This window comes from Pyrus communis, chromosome 5, assembly GCF_041283825.1.
Source record: "Pyrus communis isolate YQ-2024b chromosome 5, ASM4128382v1, whole genome shotgun sequence".
NCBI lineage: Eukaryota > Viridiplantae > Streptophyta > Magnoliopsida > Rosales > Rosaceae > Pyrus > Pyrus communis.
The window spans coordinates 34,390,114-34,407,298 of record NC_142569.1 but is presented as its reverse complement, the minus strand read 5'-3'; the positions used below and the strand labels follow the sequence as shown (position 1 = coordinate 34,407,298).

The following is a 17,185-nucleotide window of genomic DNA, read 5'->3' as shown; positions in this document are numbered from 1 at the left end:
TTGATTGCTTGCACAACTTGAGTAGAGTCGCAGTCTTAAAGAAAGTGACATTGTCCGCGACTCAACCCAAGGGAAGTCAGAAATATTTGTTTTCCTGGTAACCTCGTTCTTTGTTTTGAATTTGTGCAGTACCGTGAACAGCTTCTATACCAACAGCTGTGATTTGTGATGGCATTCGATGCTTAGGGTTTCTGAGTGGATTTCGATTATTACTTTTACAATTGTGATGCCATCTTTAAGAGTAGCCTGTGCTATATTTTTCGCACACCAAACCGAAAATAGTCAATTCAGCTTAAGAATGATCAACCGGATACTTAAATTCACGCTCACCTCCAATGCATAAAGCGGAACAAGGAGACAAGGTTCACAATAATCAAAATCGAAAACGCCATATCATTTCATACACGATAGAATGCCAACTGTAACAACCTGAATAATCAAAAGCTTTCACTGCTGAGTTTGCTGCAACATTAAAATCTGTAAGGCAACAAGGGAAAGACGTAGGATTTCAGCATCAGAGAATTGATGTTTTTCATGTTCAGTAACATAACAATCAAATATTTTAAATTTTCTATATCCAATGGCCTAAGAAGCAGAGAACGAGCTAATCTACATAAGACGGGTCATTTCTACAAAAACTTTGTTGGAAGAATACTCCATAAGGCAACAACTGAATAGAATTTTTACAGTGAAGACGAAATACATAAAAGAGTATACATATTATATGTATATGCCACCTGCCATTTTCTATCCCAACTAGGACAACTGTGTCCACATAAAATACGAGAAAGGAAACAAATGCAAAAATCTAGTGACTGCTACTCGGTTTATAATTTAGGTATCATCTACTTAACACGTATTCTCTTGATGACCACAAAAATCTAATGACTCCGGGAGGGTTGGGCGTAATGACGTTTAAACATCACGTACTAGCTACAATTTAGGTCTACCACTGCCAAGCCTGCTAACAAGGTGAACTTTATGTTTTTCCATCTCGCAAAGCCACACCTTTTTCTATTTTCTGCTGAGAAATTTCTAGGGTGAACCTGCTAATGCATGATGATGGGATGGAGAAACTCTGCTTCACAGGATATTTTGCCCTCATAGGCTCACAAATTCCCTGAATCCAGGATCAGCCAACTAGCTACAAAGTTACCTCTCTGGGTCAGAACGTTCATGGCTCGTGCGAAAATAAGAATCAAATGCACAAATCAAGAGCTGTTACTAGGTTACTTGCAAGCTAAGTCTCAATGGTAATCGGGCAGAGTCTCTAGCTCAATGGAAACAGCAACACGCCATAAAAGTAAATGCTGACAGAATATAAAGCACCATTGATTCATTCTGTTGGGTCAGTTTTTGTTTGAGTTTAAAGCATCACTCCGTTCGGTCAAAACTTAAAATCATCCTTGATCCTTAACCAAAAAAATAAAGCATCCTTGATCATACAAAAATACAAGTATCAATCCCAAATGTGTTATCCAAATGTTATCATACAAAAAGCAAATGCCAGTCCAATAAGTGAAATTGTGCAACAGAACTATATATTCGCCAAAGTAATGATTAACCGCATGAGTTAGGATATTTATGGGCTGGAAATGCCAGTCCAATAAATAAAAAAGTGCAACAGAACTATATATTCGCCAAAGTAATGATTAACCGAGTGAGTTAGGATATTTATGGGCTGGAAATGCCAGTCCAATAAATAAAAAAGTGCAACAGAACTATATATTCGCCAAAGTAATGATTAACCGAGTGAGTTAGGATACTTATGGGCTGGAAATGCATCATCATACCAATTGCAAAGTCATCTCGATCAAAAGTTTTTGCAAGCGGCAGCATGCAAAACCAGAACCAAACCACAAATATTGGAAATTTATAGTCTATTTTCAAAACACAAGACAACAAATTTCCAATTTTTGTTTCCAATTGGTGAAAATTGATTACATTTCCAATTGTATCCTAATTCTTTTTCTTCTTGTTTCTCACTAACCAACCAGAGGGTTTCAAGCTAGAATTTTAGACTATTAAACAAAATTGCAATGTTGGTTGAATGTGTGAATTAGGAGAAGACCTAAATGCTAAAAAGGAAAAAGAAAAAGGAAACAAAAGATCAAACCAAAATCAAGGGTCTCTACATAAGGCAATAACCTTTGGCCTTCTATGGCATATTAAATAACCCTACTTCTTTTGCTACTTTTTAGGTTGAACATCATGTCTTTTCTCTCGCAAAGTCGCACCTTTTTTTTTTTTTTTTTTTCTGCTGAGAAAATATCTAGGGTGAACCTGCTAATGCATGATGATGGGACGGTGAAAATCAACTCTACAGGATATTTTGCCCTCCTTGGCTCACAAATTCCCTGAATCCAAGGATCAGCCAACTTCTTAGTAGATATCCTTGCATAGAGGAAAGACTCTGGGTTACCCCTGACTTCTAGCAATGTAAATCATTTCTTACAGCGAAAGATTCCAAAGCCTTTTGGTGTTTGTTCATCCATGAATTTCTGAATTCATCTAAACGGACAACAAACAGACAGTCTATTCTGTAGTCAGGTGGTTTTAATGAGTACTTACCTTAAACATTAAGTATTTGTATATTCACAAATATCAAACATGAGCTTAATTTCAACACAAATGCATATTGAGATATACTTCCCCATCTACCTGGCATTTTGGACCCGACCTGTTAATCCGACCCAACCCAACCCATTAATATTAGTATTTGGATGGATGCTTAACAGGTCGGGTCGCTAACGGGTGAACCCGTTAACATCCGTTAGCACCCGTTGGTTGAGAATTTTTTAGTAATTTCAGTAAAGTCCTAATAACAAAAAATAAACTATGCAAATAATAATAATAATAATAATAATTGTTAACGGGTGTTAACGGATGACCCATTAGCTTAACGGATTGAGTTCGGGTGACCCATTAACTTAACGGATCGGATTGAACCTGACCCGAACCCAACAAACCCGACCCGTTTACAGGTCTACTTCCCCACACCTCCCAATGTATATGATGATTATAAGAATTTTAGACTATTCGGTTGATTGTGTGAGTTAGAGAAGACTTAAATACTACAAAAGAAAAAAGAAAAAAAAAGGAAACAAAAGATCAAACCAAAATCAATAATAAGATTTCTATTCTAGCGTAACATGGGTCTCTACATAGTCATAAGCATATTTGATGATTTGAAAGTAAAAGCAAAAACCTTTGCCTTTCCATGTCATATTAGATACCTCTACTTCTTTTGATCATTAGGCATCCAATATTTATCCCACCATGTTATAAATTGGATCACGCTTATATGATGAATCGTAAGAAAGAAAGACATCCCAAATTCATGGGTTTTGGATGCAAGACTATTAATTAAAACCACAAAACACACTTGGGTAGATCAACTAATTAAAGAAATGGTTGACATTCTTGTTCTTTTCAGTTAATTGGAATTATATGTACTACAGAAACAAGAATATGCAATTAGATATCATCAAAGATAAAACACTTGAGAAATTTGCAAGTACAAAAAGAGATATTACTAGATCAAGCGGACCTGAGTACCACGACCAGTCATAGTAATGACTTGCAATAATAGAGTCAACTGTGCTGTCAACCAAAACAGTATTTGGAATAACATGATTCCCACGTCCATGCTGCACAAACTTTTCCATATCTGCTACAACTCCTTTCTCTTTCCAGAGTTCTCTCCAATGAAAAATTAAAGAGTAAATTGTGGCCCTCAAAGTGAAACTATAGAATGACAATGGTTTAAGAAGTAAATGTATTTTAACTAATTACTACCAGCCTCTACGAAGCAATGGATGACTTTATTTTTGTAAATTAAATATAAAAAATACAATGGAAAAGATTTAAATTGGAAAAGAATAGCAAAGAGAAAAACTTATAAAACATACGTAGATATCGTAACTGGACTGTAGAAAGAGCAACTTCCGCTGCTAAAGGAAGCACGTTGGTCAATTATCAACTCAAAAACATTTCATTAACGATGCGTATGAATTAAGACCACCACCACCACTCCAAGGTCTACTTCAGAACATGCAAAGCATTTGATTAAATCATATTCCATTGAAAGCTCTTTAACTTAAGCCTCACTCAAAAGCATTGTCTGTGAGCCAGTAATTCCCATAACATGCAAATCAATGTTAAACTCTCTTCCTTGAGGGTAGCTATATGCAAAGATTTGAAAAATTAAATTTAAACTCCAAAATGTCATAAATATTTTCAATGACAGATGACCTTACACATATTATACAAAAGCCTTATAATAACAGAAGAAAAAGTGAAATTAAGTACCTGGTCCCTTAATTGATCCAATAATGTGACACCAATCAGAGCAGGTCGGATATTGCCCACTGCTATTGCGGTTCTTGAAAGATGTAATGAGCCCTAATACAATCCTCCCGCTTTATCACTACAGGAATTTTGTACTCAGTACAACCATGAGCAATTGCACACACATTAATGTTTGCCTGCATTCATAAAACAGATTAGATCCCATCGTATTGTAAATAATGGATTCTGAGAAACGTGTAGAATCAAAGTCAACAGTAGCCCGTATTGTAAACCAATGTACAAACCATGAAATGTTAAATCAAATAAAATAATCCAACTTGTCGCCAAAATTAATAAAATGACAATAAATCCCTAACCTTTGCCAGTGCATTGAAAAGAGTTGCACTAACTCTTGGAGTACAGGCAATTTTTGGCCAACTGCTGCCAAAATACTACAGTTTGGAATGACTTGAACCTGAGAGGGAAGTGGTGCCAGATATTGGTATTAAAAAATGACCACAAATATACATTCAAACATATGTAAAATAAAATAAAAAATAGCGTGCAGTAAAAATTTCAATGCGGGAATCGGTTAAGAATGGAATAAACTAATCAGTATTCACATGGAATAAAACATATCTGAATATAAACCAACACATTCACATTAAAATTCCTGTCACCATTTTCAACTCTTCTTATAATTCTTTAACTGATCCACAAAATATGGGTCCAATAAGGTTTTTCACAAGTAAACAATAAAATTAGTGTCAGTACATTATCCTTGATCTGCTTAATTTACATATCAAGCAATCTGGTCAAGAACATTAGTAAAATAAAAAGCAAGAACCTGAGAGACACCCAGCATTCAAAATCTCACAAAATCTAGACTGCAGTAACTGAGAAACAGCTTTTACTTCCTTCAGCATATAACATGAACACAAATTCAGAGGATGACATAACCTGAGATATCATAATAACATTAGCCCCAACATCCTTTATGGCACTGAATATATCACTGTCTGCACCAGGAACACCAGCCAGTCCAGTTCTGTGAATGAAAGAGAATGTTACAAACAGAGGGAAAGTAAATTTTAACCCAGCAACAACCACTGCAATGCACATCTCACCCTTAAATCATGACGGGCCAAGTTTAAATTATGGCAAATGCCTTAAGAAACGACTCCAAACCTTGAGCAGTTTCATCCTCATTAGGGCAACAAAGTTTTGTTCCACGTCCCGCAACGTCAATCCTTATTATAATGGGAAAAAGTGCACAACCAAAGCAAAAGTACAACTTGACAATAAATTCATAGTTTTAAATGGCAGCAATACATTATGTTACAGTACCAGTAAATTAAATCACAAACACTTCTAGCAAAAATTAACAAAGCACAATTTTAAGTCTGTTTCACAAAACTAAACATTACAAACTATAATCTATAGATGAAAATTTGTCATATATTACCAATTTTAAATTGTTCATAGAAAGGAAAATGAGACGGGCAATAAATGTGACCCACAGAGCTCCACTTACACACAGTAAATGTGACCTACCCAATAAATGTCTGACGAGGTCCACTTACACACAATAAATGTGACCTACCCAATAAATGTCTGACGAGGCCCACTTACAGGCTGAGCTGTTGGCTTAATGGTATTTATTAGGGATCTGTCCGTTTCTCTACCCCATAAAAACAAGTTTTTTGCTCTTGTTTTTTCATTTTCTGTTTTCAAATTCATGTATTCATAGATTTTATGATTTTTTTTTTTGGTGCATTGAAACTGGTTTTAAAAAATTGGAAGTACAGATACAAATTCCTAAATCGAATAGTATTATTATTTGATAAAAATCAAATAATAGATATATTAATAAAAATCAAATAATAATACGATTCGATTCAGGAATTTGTATCTGTACTTCCAATTTTTTAAAACCAGTTTCAATGCACCAAAAAAAAAAAATCATAAAATCTATGAATACATGAATTTGAAAACAGAAAATGAAAAAACAAGAGCAAAAAACTTGTTTTTATGGGGTAGAGAAACGGACAGATCCCTAATAAATACCATTAAGCCAACAGCTCAGCCTGTAAGTCGGCCTCGTCAGACATTTATTGGGTAGGTCACATCTATTGTGTGTAAGTGGGCCTCGTCAGACATTTATTGGGTAGGTCACATTTACTGTGTGTAAGTGGAGCTCTGTGGTTCACATTTATTGCCCGTCTCATATGCCAAATACCTTTAATTTCCTTTCGGATAAATACTCTAGGACAATATTTGGGAACTCACCGGGAAGTACCCAGTATACTGACTTGAATACGTGGAACAACTAGATAACAGCACCCGCCCATCTCAAATCTGCTTAACACATAACCAATCGGCCTCTTATCCTTTTTGCCAAACACATTCTAGTCTGCCATCCAAACATGTCTTCTCTCTCACCAAATTACTACCAGTCTTCCATGAGTTCCATGATCCATCCCATTATCCCAAGCCACCGTCCTCTCCCACCACCACCACCAAGCCCACCCACCCTCCTCCCACCGGTGACTCCACCCCGCAGTGAGACTGCGCTAACAGTGGCAGAGGCCACTGTTCATCTTCTTCCCGACGAACTCCAGACGATTTCTCACCACCCCGACAAACTGCTCGGGGAGACTTCCAAGTTCCAATATTTCTTACGAGTTCCAATTCAATTTGTTGAGCGCATTCCAATTTTCAAATGCAATGTTCGTTATAAACATTTCAGAATGGAGGTCTTGGAAGAACTTTTGACTAAGAGTAAAAAAAATGGAGTATACTTCTTTTTTTAACAATGTTGGGCTCATTTGGATGTACTTTTAAAATGATTGAAAGCGTTTTTAGAGAGAATATTTTTAGATTCCAAAAGCACTTTACGTGCTTTCTACAAGAAGCACTAGTTATGTGTTTCTTTCAGGAAGCACTTAAGTGTTTTTTTTCATGATTTACTAACATTTTTACTAAGGATTGTTTCTAAAAATATTTTCACCAAAAGCGCTTTCAGTCATTTTAAAAGCACATCCAAACAAGCCCTACACCAAGAGAAAAGAGGTAGGCAAAGACCATCTCCAACCATATAGGCTAAAACTCTCCAATCACAAATATAACCCTACACCAATATATTATAATTTGGATTTGCCTAATCATTGGAATGCATGAACGTCCAGTAAGTTCCATGAAAATATTTATACAAATCTACTATCAGTAAAGATTATCTTTTAATCAGCAAAACAATTCATTCCGAAGAAAAAATGTCCAAGAATCATGGCCGAGCAGAGAGACCGGTCAAAACACCCATAAAGTATTTAAACAATTCATTGTTACGCAGACATTTTATAGGAGATGGACTAAATCAAGTCACACGGTGAACTATGTGTGTGTTTAAATACACGATAATTGAAAAAATATATAACTTAAAATTAGAAAAGAGAAAAGTGGAAAGTGGGAGAGAGAGTGAAGTAAAATTATGGTTACACTAGCCTCCACTTATGACGTTTTACTCATGACTTGTACAATTTAAATGTATTTATCTACGTGGATTTGAGAAGGGAATTAAGCGTTAAAAGAGTGAATGTAACCTTATCATATTTAGCTTCAATACTACTGCATTTTGTCAAGGACAATGGTCCCCGCTTGGGAAGATCCAGAAAATGGTTTGGTTGACTCATTTCAAAACGAACAAATTTAAATAGGCATTTCAGGAAAGACACAGGGTAACACAATTGGATCTTTGTACCTTATAAAATCTTCATGCATATGTTGTTTGCTTCTTTTTACAATTTTGATAATAATCTGCATTCCACATACACAAAGATGATCACGAACAGGTAGCGTAGGACCATATGTCTGGAGCTGCATTGAATCAAATAAAGGCTATCCATCAGAGCCTGCTATATCACTTTCAAAACAGCCTTGCACGTAAGAACAAATTATACCCCGTTTGTAAGTGCAACTGTTCAAATAATTTACTTGTTGAAAATTTTAGTGTTCCTTGATTTTCTCGGGAACCACACACACCACCAGCAATGGACTAAATCAGAACGTGCATTTTCAAATTGAAGAAAAAATTTCCGGGAAGAGAGAAAGAAAGGGATAGAGCAGTACACACCTGAAAATGTGGCCTGATTGCCCATTTTTTCAAAAGTAGTCAAAACCTGAAAGCAATCAAGTCTGATCAATGCCAAAACAGAAATGACAATCAGCTAGCAGAAGCTATCCAGCAACAGGCATATCCAAACAGATACCATTCATGTTTCTGTAGATGATCAATGCCAAAATTCTCTCACTCAAAAGCACTTCTATAGTAAACGAAAGTCATAGAGTTGAGGACTCAATCTATATGCTGGACTGATGTCTGCAGCGGTGGCGGCCTTTCCGTTTATTTTGTTTGGGACTTGGGTGGAGAGTCCATTGGTAGATGGAGATGGTTTAACCTCTGGAATTCCAGAATCTGTCACAGTAACTCCCCTTAGTCTAGCAAGCACCTGATCTGCAGGTCCACAAAACCGTATACCAACAGTTTGCAACCTATTTACAACAGCTTGTGGTAAATTAAGTTCCTGTAAAAGAAAATAATTATTAAGAAATAAATAATCTAATTCTGACCGACAATATATTCAAATATAATGACCTTCACATCATTATTTCACAATTGAGTTAACAAAACTCTTTTTGTGCTAGTTTAACTGTATGACAACATAGCTACCAAACCATTTGAACCCTTCGTTTCTATTATTAATTAAAGGATTTGTTCCTACTTTCTCTTCTTGAATTTCTATGGTGGAGATAGTCACATGTAATGACAGGAAAAAGATAAAAATAAAAAAAAAAACACTGTTAGATGAATAAAAAATGCAAAGAATTCTCTTCGAACATCAAGAAGTCACTTGAAATAGTTTTTTTTTTCTTTCACAAAAAGGATAACTGGGTATATGATGGTTGGAGCCTTCACATAATCTAAATGAAACTGAAGGATAAGATCTGTACACCTAGAGACAGCTGTAAACAAAACATGAAAAAATGAGCAAAAAATAGAGAGGCAGCAGCTCCCAAGCACAAAGGCAAGAGGGAAAAGCTGAGAAGACCCGTAAGTACCATGATCAAGCTTTAAACCTCTCACCTAGCTAAACTCAAAGCAAGGAAGGACATGAAAGGGCATCAAAAACCATTTCATGTCTGATAATTGTAGTCATACATGTTGCAATGATGTTACACCACTTATAAGATCACAACGATTCAATTTTCATACCATAAAAAACACAATTCTCACAATATTAAATAAGATATTCTTACAAAAAAGACAAATAAAAAATAAAAAATAAAAAAAATCGAAGTTATTTACGTTGACTACGAACGGTTTCAAAGCTACAGACAGAAGCCCCAAAAAAAGAAGAACAAATTGTCCTGAAACATAGCACACAGCCAAATCATATAACCAAGCAACAGATCTAAGCATATAAGATCACAAAGATTTAATTTTCACGCTATAGAAAACACAACTCTCACAATATTAAATAAAAAAAATCTTATACAAAAGGCTAAAACGAAATTATTTACCTTGAGTATAAATGGCTTCAAAGCTACACACAGAAGCCCCAAAAAACGAAGAACAAATTGTCCTGAACAAAGCACACAGCCAAATCATATAACCAAGCAACGGATCTAAGTATATAAACAAAAAAAACAATCAGAAAAACGAAATTGAAATAAAACATAGAACAATCTAAACCCTAAGAAAACCGAAACCCCATAAACAAAAAATTAAAAAAAAATCATTAAAAAAGCAGATCCAATAACATCAAACGCAGCCGGATCATAACAAAAACCGAGCAGCAAAACCTCCCAAAATGCCCAAACAAACAAATCATGGCATAAATTAATGAAAGAAAATCAAATACATTACCGTTAGCAGGTCGTTCATTGTCGAGGGCAGCTGACAAATGCAACCAGAAAAGAAGAAATCACGAAGGAAGCAGAGATGGAAGAGATCACGAAGCAAAGACTGAAGAAAGCGAAGCAGAGATCGAAGAGAGCAGAAATGGAAGAGAGATGGCGAAGCTGAGTGCTTAAATTTCTGGGTTTCAGACTGATCGGCGCGAGTAGAGAGATGAGATCAGAAAGAGAAAAATTAGGGTTTGAGAGATAAACAAACCTAATGGATCAAGAAGGTAAGAATGAAACGGACAAGGATCGTCTATCCTTCACTTTGCTCGCGTGAACATTTTATATTATCTTTTTTTTGTAAAAGTAATAAAACAAAAATAAATAATAATATAAAATATTAATATAGTTTAATCGTGATCACATAAATAAAAAGATATAGTAATATAAAATATTAACGTAACTTAATCGTGATCATACAAACAGAAAAGCATCAGAAGAGCATCGAAAGTGAAGGGCAGACAACCTTGTAAACTGGGTCGAGAGGTGTCGAAGGAGCATTATTAAAAAATAAAATTACAAAATTACCCTTGAATTATCTTATGCATTCATTTTTGCTGATTTGATTTTTTGTGATGTAGGAGCATTTTGGTCCAATTATTTTATCGGATGACATTAAGGCTTGGTTTGGTACTGAGGTGATTTTAAAAAAAATTGGTATCAAAAAAAACTGAAAGCTGTTTTTGTGTTTGGTAAACATTCAGCTTCAAATTTTTTTCACAGTTTTGGGTGAAAAAAAACCAAAAACAAGAAGCTGCAAAACTCAGCTTTGAAAAACCGATTTTTTTCCACATCTGTTTTACATAAAAGTTTACCAAACACTATAATACTGCATTTTTTTTTTCAAAAGCACTTTTACAAAAAAAGTTTACCAAATACTCTGCTGCTTTATTTCACAGCTGCTTATTCTCACAGCTTAGCAGAAACAATTTTTTTCAAAGCACAGCAATACCAAACCAGTCCTAAACTGGACCTCTTGCTTTATGCATAAAAGATGCAGGTGTGAATGACTAAAAGAGACGGCAAAAATTATAGTCCCAGACTCCCATGGTTAAATTATGGTTTCATGTAGCTGTAAATGAAGAACAGATCGGTACCGCTTCCAAAAAAAAAAAGAAAAAGAGACCTGTACCAAAGACAGGGGAAGAAGTCAAAGGAAAAAGAATAAAAAAAAAGAAAGAATATAGCATCTTTAAATTATAATAGAAGAAAGATAGCAACAGCTTCTATTGTTAACGAATTACGAGTGGACACGTGTTCAAATTATGATTAAAAAATCAATTACTTGAACACTTGTACACCCGTGATTCGCTAGCAGCAGGAGTTGCTGCTGATTTTTCAGCAACCAAGCTCTGTTCATTATAATAGCATGATCTCTTTTAACGTCACATGTAGGTGGGGTTTCAATAAAAAATAGTAAAATTTAGACATTTGAAATTACATTATTGCCCATCATATTTTTTGTGTGATAGAAGACTAATTTGTCTTTTCACCCTTTTTTAGTTGACAAATAAGGTTTAATTAAATAGTAGAGATAATTACAATGAAATATATTATCAATATTTTTTTAAATGGGGTTTTTTTATATGGGTACAAAGTAATTAAAAATTTGACCTATTTCAAAAGTCAAAAGTCAAAAGTCACTAAAAATTAGATTTATTTCAAAAGGTGACCTATAAAATTGGACCTATTTCAAATTTTTCCTTTTTAAATTATAAAAAATATATTTTTTAGCCTGACAAAAAATTATGTTGAGTAAAACATTATAATTTTTGTAACTTTTTGGTTTTACAAATTTGCCTCGCCACTTTTTCGTCGAGTTTTTAATATTGTTCAATTTAGTGCAAGGTGACAAAATATCTTGGTTAGGTCAAGATGGTCAACACACATTTATATAACAACTATACTCGTCGGGATAACTCTGTTTCACCTGACGAAATTTTATATTTCGTTAGGTGAGACTTCCAACAACGGATTTTGCTGGACCAATATTTCTAGATGAACTTCCGTCGGCTAAGGTATATGATAACAAAAACCACTTTGACTTGACAAATTTTTTCTTCTAACAAGATGTTTTATTTAGTACACCATGTTGACAACCTTGGTTGATATCCATTCTTCTAACTTCAAGGTGGAAATATATATATATATATATATGTGTGTGTGTGTGTGTGTGTGTGTGTGTGTGTATAACAGCTGACTACAATTCTTCATTCAACATACATGAATTATCAACAAGAGCGAGGCCAACTATCTGAATTTAAGTAGGTTTCCCATCGCCTGAACGACTGGTATTCGAACTAAGAGCAACTCCAACCCAGCTAAATAGGCTGGAACAAAGGCTGAAAAATAGGTTGGCACCCATGGAAAACCACTCTAGCCGAACCAAATAAGCTCGCCCACAGCCCAAGCCAGCATATAGGCTGGCCCAAAATGTGTTGAGTGATGTATGGCCTATTTGATGTCATGCTAGCGTCAGCATGACGTCAGTGAAGGTCACAAATTTTTTGCTCAGGAAGAAGACCTTGAACATGAAAAACTTCTTCTTTTTTTTTTCCACAAGGTATGGATCATGGTTACAAATATCAATCATGATTTTGTTGAACAAATTTCGTTGCATTCTAAAACAACGTCTAAAAATATGATCAAGGAATAAACTGTTGGAGATAAAATAATCTTCTAAGAGATCCTTACCTCTTCTTTCCCTCTTTCTATCCAAGTTTGAGGCACGTTTGGGTTTGGAGTGAGGCTTTGTGCCTCCTATGTTCATCATCCTCATCCTCTTCCAGGAAGAACGTCTCATTTCCACCATCCTCGAGATTGAACAATTCTCTTGTCCTGCCAACAATTTTTTTTTTTTTTTTGGCTAATCAATTTCATACAATCTCCTTGAAGAAAACATTGTAAGAACTCAAGACTTAAAAACGATGAAGAAGGATTCTAAGCTAGTTTGAGTTTGGTGTATGAATTAGGATGGATGTAGGGTTTATATGGACAAAAAAAAAAAAAAAAAAAGAAAGGATGAGGATGTACATAATGCCATGTGGCATTACATGATTGGTTGAAAATCTTATCGAAATTTATTCTAAAGGATTGTAAACAGATAGTGACACGTGGCGCGTCGTGACACACCTCGAACCGGAAAATCTAATTGGACTCTGAAATCGAATTCTGCTGGCCGACACTGGAGGGTGACGAAGCCATAAAGTGTAGTGTAGTGTAGTGGAAAAAGAATGTGAATAAATTTAAACCTAAAAGTGCCTAAACAAAATAGTGCACGGGTGAGCGAGATTGCACCCATTTCACTCTTGATGGTAGAGTATAAGAACAGTACAGTAAATAGGGTGAGGGTTATACCACTAAAGATAACCATCTACTGAGATTTGTTGTCACATCCTGACCCGGGCCCTCACCACATCCCGGGCGGGGATGTGATAATTTGGTATTAGAGCCAATCTCTGGTCAAAAGTGTGCCGATGAGGACGTCGGGCCCCTAAGGGTGGTGGATTATAAGATCCCACATCGCCAGGGGGAGTGGATCTTGTAAGCCTTATATGTATATTCCCACTAGCTAGCACAAGGCCTTTTTGGAGCTCACTGGCTTCGGATTCCATAGGAACTCCAAAGTTAAGCGAGTTCACTCAAGAGCAATCCCATGATGGGTGACCCACTGGGAAGTTCTCGTGTGAGTTCCTATAAACAAAACCGTGAGGGCATGGCCCGGGCCCAAAACGGACAATATCGTGCTACGGTGGAGTCGAGGTCGGGATGTGGTGGGGGCCTGAGCCGGGATGTGACATGTCGGGATTGGTTTAAAATCTTATTGAAAATCTATCCATAAAATGGTACTTTTGAATAATGACACGTGGCGTGACAAGATTGGTTAAAAATCCTATCCGAAATTATAAATAAAATTATTTTTTATTATTGTATAAAAAATTTAATAATATTTTAATACGAATTGACTAGACTTTGGGCTATGCTAGAGCATTTTTAAGGGTTGGAGATGCATTTGATCAATTACTGTTCATTGGAGTCACTTACTATTCTTTTGAGTGGATTAAATGAGTTAGGTGCCAGCGTATTTTTTGGGAATGGAATGGGTGGTCACGAGTGGAAAAACGCACGGAAAAGCTGGGAGCTTTCTTTTTTTCTTTTTTTTTTTTCTGATTGGCTGAAGGCTTTCCTCCTCTCTTCTAATTGGTTCCTTGTCCCTTTAATTTAATTGGTCCACTATTCCCACATGGTGGGAGTTCAAAATTATTTAACTAACAAGTAACCAATTTCAATGTCTGTAACTAAATCTTTATAATCCGGACTCGCAAATGATTTCGCCTATGATTTCGTACCAACGAGTACTACAAGGACATACTAAAAGAATAAGTCCCACGTGTTTATAACCTACGGTCAACTAAGGTCAACACCCTCGCCTCTAAGGGCATTTTCGTAAAATCATGCTTTTAAAATTTATAAAATTGTAAAATTAGGGACGGGTTGTCACAACATCTATACTACAATTACCTTGTATTCTTGCAAATATTTTATGTGATTTTGACCCTATTTGTGTAGACGGTAAAAATCCTATCAATCTTCTCCTCTCACACTCTTTTTGTCTTTTTCTCTATATTAAAATAATCCTTATGGAGAACAACATTTCATGAGCATCTATATTACAATTACTTTGTACTCTTGGAAGTATTTTATGTGATTTTGACCCTATTTGTGTAGATGGTAAAAATCCTATCAATCTTCTCCTCTCACACTCTTTCTGTCTTTTTCTCTATATAAAAAATTCAAAACAAAATAGAAATGTGGTGTAATTGTAACTGTTTAAATATGAAGGGATGGAAGGAAAAAGAGATTAGAAGGAAAGATAATCCTACTCTTTTATTTATATGATTAGATGTAAAATTTATGCCCCTGATTTGATGTAATTTTCTTTTTCATATCAATGTAACTTTCTTTCTACAATCAAGGTTTCTTACTTACATCTAAGAAATAGAAAAGTCTTCAGCAAAAGAATACTAATTTAAACCATATATTCAATAGAGATGGTGTCCGCACTATTAGTAAGATAATTGTTATTAGCACTCTTAAAATCTCATCATATGCTCGTCATGACAAATTTATGTGTCTTTTTCTAATTATTGAGAGTTAAAGTGCAAAATAAAATTTTTAAAATGCCACCAACACTTCTCTATCAGTAAATCCCAACTTTATTAAACAAATGGTTCAAATGTGACCTACATAATACAATCTCCTAGTATTTTCCAAATCTAAAGTAATATACAACTAAAAAGTTAATACTCAAATATAGAATTCACCACACGACTTGCACTTGAGTTTGGAATTTGTCCTTGAATTAAACTTTCATTCATTTACACTTTGAATTTAACAAAATGTGTACCATTTAATCCTAACTATTAATTTTCGTAAAAAAATCTGTTAGTTTAATAACTTGACACACATGTGAGTCCCACACATGGACAGAGCCAATGAAGGCTCACTGGAGGCATATGCCCCCACTCAAGTGATTCGATTGTTAAGTTGCAGACTACAATTATATAATACACACACGTTATCTTTGAAGAAAATATAGGTATCTAATGTCCAACATACTTTCATACTGCATATACTTCATATCAATTATCATATGAGCAAAAGTGTCATTGTCCTGTCATTCAAACCGAAAAACCTCTCTCCCACGTAATCATGTATTAATATTTTTCTTATCACTCTGCCGCTTTCCACTACTACACTGAAATTTTGTAACATTGGAATTGTGATACATCATCATTTGAAATCATCCCTATTATCATATTGGGTATAAGCTATACTATAATAAGATTTTCTTAGTTGATTTTCTGGTTGCTCCTACTAGAAGAAATTTCTAGCTCTATCCCTGTTCCCACATATGTGATCCTAGCTCTTATCTCAAGATCTGAGTTCTTATGCAGTGAAGGAGACTAACACTATGTTTGAGTGAAGAAATTTAAGATTACTAAGGAATTTAAAAATGACGGAAATTGAAATGACGAGATTTTATTTTCTAGAATTTGTAAATTTTCTTGTTTGGTTAACCTAAAATAACAATGGAATTGAATACGGAATTTGTTATTTTTAAACTCTCAATCATAGAAATTGAGAAATGACTCCTATTTACATGGAATTTGAACTTGATATTTGAAGGTCCCAAATTCTAAGTTTTTTTTCTACGCGAAAATTCTAAATTTCTATGTTTATGAATCCAAACAAAAGAATTGGTACTTGTCAATTTATAAATTCTAACTTTTACCAAAATTCTATGTTTATTTCCCTTATCCAAATATAGTTTAAATGTAGAACGACTAGCAAAGACATTTATGGAGCAACTTGACAAGCTTAAATTTTTGTTCCCTCTCTCTTCTTTTTGGGTTGACGATGTGAAATCGTTTTTCGTTCATCTGCTTTTGATTGAATTAGATTGTCGCTAGGTTGTAAGCATCTTGCGTGACTTGCCTCTTAAAACTAATGTCCATCCTTCATGTCGTCGATGGACGTGTAAGTAGTGAGATTGGCACAGTTGGAATGGCCCGCTTCACCGGTTGTCTCCATTGCAGTTGTGTTTGCAGTCTTCGAATTTGCCCCCGGTGATAGAGGTAGGGTTACTATGGCAACGTATGAAGAATCACAGAAAATTTGAATTTGTAAACACGAAATTCCTAAAAGCCAATCAAACAAGAATGCGCATACAAAATAATATTTTTTGTATTTATCATTTTGTGGGTTAAATTCTTTACAAAAATTATTTCTCTGATGCTCTCTCCTACTGTCAAGAAATTATTTCCATCTTCTTTGGCCTTTTCTTTGAATGCTAACTTTGGATGTTCCTTAGTGCTCCTTGTGGTGTTGTTTTGGAGCTGCTATCTTCATCCAATGCGGAACGCAAAACACG

The 17,185-nt window shown here is 35.1% G+C and overlaps 2 protein-coding genes across 4 annotated transcripts; both read right to left on the bottom strand.

Moving 5' to 3' along the window:
- Nucleotides 1-3,366: 3,366 nt before the first annotated feature.
- LOC137723345 (bifunctional aspartokinase/homoserine dehydrogenase 2, chloroplastic) lies at nt 3,367-8,562 on the bottom strand. Of its 2 annotated transcripts, none has more exons than XM_068462526.2 (5): nt 8,420-8,562; nt 8,048-8,163; nt 5,251-5,338; nt 4,668-4,765; nt 3,367-4,487 (listed from the first exon to the last, which is right to left on the bottom strand). In XM_068462526.2, the coding sequence occupies exons 2-5, from the start codon at nt 8,107-8,109 to the stop codon at nt 4,430-4,432; spliced, it is 306 nt and encodes a 101-aa protein (XP_068318627.2). In that variant the 5' UTR covers nt 8,110-8,163; nt 8,420-8,562; the 3' UTR covers nt 3,367-4,429. The 2 variants fall into 2 exon arrangements, with proteins under 2 accessions (XP_068318627.2, XP_068318668.2); XM_068462567.2 differs by having other exon boundaries at nt 8,048-8,103; nt 8,420-8,557.
- On the bottom strand, nt 8,417-10,354 carry LOC148697217 (uncharacterized). 2 transcript variants are annotated; one of them, XM_088695084.1, is made up of 4 exons: nt 10,214-10,354; nt 9,868-9,972; nt 9,653-9,714; nt 8,417-8,870 (listed from the first exon to the last, which is right to left on the bottom strand). In XM_088695084.1, exons 2-4 carry the CDS (start codon nt 9,953-9,955, stop codon nt 8,610-8,612), a joined length of 411 nt encoding a protein of 136 aa, XP_088551210.1. In that variant the 5' UTR covers nt 9,956-9,972; nt 10,214-10,354; the 3' UTR covers nt 8,417-8,609. The 2 variants fall into 2 exon arrangements, 1 of the variants encoding a protein (XP_088551210.1); XR_015963195.1 differs by lacking the exon at nt 9,653-9,714 and having other exon boundaries at nt 8,732-8,870.
- Nucleotides 10,355-17,185: the final 6,831 nt, after the last annotated feature.

Coding starts and splice junctions, on each gene's coding strand:
- LOC137723345 (XM_068462526.2), bottom strand. CDS start 8,109: ATGCAGATTATTATCAAAATTGTAAAAAGAAGCAAACAACATATGCAT. Junction 5,339..8,047: donor ATGCATGAAGATTTTATAAG/GTACAAAGATCC, acceptor TTTCATTCACAG/AACTGGACTGGCTGGTGTTC. Junction 4,766..5,250: donor ATGTTATTATGATATCTCAG/GTTATGTCATCC, acceptor CTTCCCTCTCAG/GTTCAAGTCATTCCAAACTG.
- LOC148697217 (XM_088695084.1), bottom strand. CDS start 9,955: ATGATTTGGCTGTGTGCTTTGTTCAGGACAATTTGTTCTTCGTTTTTT. Junction 9,715..9,867: donor TGAAGCCATTTATACTCAAG/GTAAATAATTTC, acceptor GCTATGTTTCAG/GACAATTTGTTCTTCTTTTT. Junction 8,871..9,652: donor TGAAACCGTTCGTAGTCAAC/GTAAATAACTTC, acceptor TTTCTTTTACAG/GAACTTAATTTACCACAAGC.